This window comes from Antrostomus carolinensis, unplaced genomic scaffold (assembly GCF_000700745.2).
Source record: "Antrostomus carolinensis isolate BGI_N321 unplaced genomic scaffold, ASM70074v2 scaffold36922, whole genome shotgun sequence".
NCBI lineage: Eukaryota > Metazoa > Chordata > Aves > Caprimulgiformes > Caprimulgidae > Antrostomus > Antrostomus carolinensis.
The window spans coordinates 432-2,478 of NW_010302310.1; the positions used below are offsets into that span (position 1 = coordinate 432).

Sequence of the window (2,047 nt, forward strand, 5' to 3'; positions counted from 1 at the left end):
TGGCTGGGCAAAAGCTTCTCCCTTTCCATCCACCGAAGGGGAGCCGGTGGGCAGAGCGCGGGTGTCACACGGGGGGTCACGGCTCAGCCCCACGGCTGCCATCCCCACGCCACGCAGCCCCCTGCAATGAGCCCCCATCCCTGCACAGCTGGCACCGGTCAAAAGGCTCCTGCACAGGCACCCTGGGGACCTACACCTCCACAGCTCCTTCATCCAAGATGACATCGACCCTTGTGCCAATGCCACCAACCCCACACACGGACCATCTGCACCAGCGTTATTGTCTGTGCTGGGAAATGGTTTTAAACTAAGAGAGGGGAGGTTCAGGTCAGATATGAGGAGGAAATTTTTCACCCGGAGGGTGGTGAGACCCTGGCCCAGGTTGCCCAGAGGAGCTGTGGCTGCCCCATCCCTGGAGGCATTCAAGGCCAGGTTGGATGGGGCCCTGGGCAGCCTGATCCTGTGGTTGGTGACCCTGGTCCATAGCAGGGGGGTGGAACTGGATGAGCTTCAAGGTCCTTTCCAAACCAGTCTGTGATGCTGTGCTCCCCGTGCACCAGGCAGCAGAAGCCCCATCCCAGACCCAGTTTGTATGGGGAGCAAAGAATGTGGGACCCTGTGCTGGCCAGGTCCACCCAACAGCGGTCACTGTCGCTCAGTCACCTCTGTCCATCCAGTCCCCCCCAGCTCACTGGCCAGGTAGGGCAGGACCAACCCCACTCAACCCATTGGCCCCATGCTGCTGGAAAGGTGGTCCCATCCCTTCCCAAAGGTCCCACCACCCTTTGGGGCTGCTCAGCCTGGTCCTATTTACCTGCAGGTTCCTTTCAGCTTCCTCCAGGGCCTTCTCCACGCTGGCCAGGTTGCTCTCCAGCTGGGTGCTTTGCTTGACCTTGGCTTCCAGGTCCCTTTTCATCTTGGCAGCCATGTCCTCCAGCTCTGTGGAGCTGGGTGCAGGGGTCTCCTTCCCCCTCTTGGCCCTCTCAGCCATCTCCCACTGGATCTCCTCCTGCAGGGCTTCAGTCCGAGCACTCAGCTCGTAGATCCTCTGGGTGTACTCCTCCAGGCTGGCCCGCAAGCTCCTGACCCGCTCCTGCCGCTCCCGCTCACACTCCTTCTCCAGCCGGAGCTCGCTCTGCCAAAACTCCTCCTCACCCAGCTCTGTCTCGTTCCTCCGCACCAGGTGCTCCAGGTAGAGGATCTCATCCTCCTGCCCGGTGAGCCGGCTGCGCTCCCACAGCCGTAGGTCCGTCTCCAAGGTGTCCCCATGGGCCTCCAAGGAATGTAGCTGCTCCTGCTGCCGCAGCACCCTCCGAAACAGCTCCTCCTTGGAGGGCTGGACAACCCCACCACCCTCCAAGTCCATCCCTTCCCGTGCTTGGTGTCTCCAGCGGCTCACACTGAACGAGTCGCTGGAGCCCATAGGACCCAAGTTGAAGGTCATGGATTTTTTAGGCTCCCGGGAACAAGGGGCATCCATGCCGGTGGGCCGGGGCTTTATGGGCAAGCTGGCCCGGATGAACGTCCTCTCAGGGGCCTGGGGAGCACCCTCCGAGGAGGGTCGCTCAGCCACGCTGGGGCCCGTCCGGCGCAGGATGAATTGCACGTCGTTGGCATATTGCCCACACTTGGCCAGCGACTCCAAGGGACATTCCAGTGGCAGGGACAAGGGGCATCCATGCCGGTGGGCCGGGGCTTTATGGGCAAGCTGGCCCGGATGAACGTCCTCTCAGGGGCCTGGGGAGCACCCTCCGAGGAGGGTCGCTCAGCCACGCTGGGGCCCGTCCGGCGCAGGATGAATTGCACGTCGTTGGCATATTGCCCACACTTGGCCAGCGACTCCAAGGGACATTCCAGTGGCAGGGGCTGTCGCTCCTTCTCCCGCAGCACACGTAACGGCCCGTCTGCCCTGCCGGGGGGAGGAGGTGAGAACATCAGATGGAGACAGCCATGAGCAGCAGCGGTGTGCTGGTGACATCCCCACCACCCCAGAGCAGGACACCCACCCACCCAAGCTCTCCTCTTCCCAGAATCACAGAATGTTGGG

At 62.4% G+C, this 2,047-nt stretch overlaps 1 protein-coding gene across 1 annotated transcript in view; it reads right to left on the reverse strand.

Annotated features, from left to right (window-relative positions):
* The window catches only part of LOC104521687 (ras association domain-containing protein 8), a gene marked incomplete at both ends in the record, with an annotated part of 2,335 nt that extends 426 nt beyond the window's left edge, over positions 1–1,909 (reverse strand). Inside the window, 3 exon segments of the mRNA XM_010163761.1 lie at positions 815–1,537; positions 1,738–1,889; positions 1,892–1,909. Of these exon segments, the coding sequence (XP_010162063.1) occupies positions 815–1,537; positions 1,738–1,889; positions 1,892–1,909 (893 nt within the window).
* Positions 1,910–2,047: the final 138 nt, after the last annotated feature.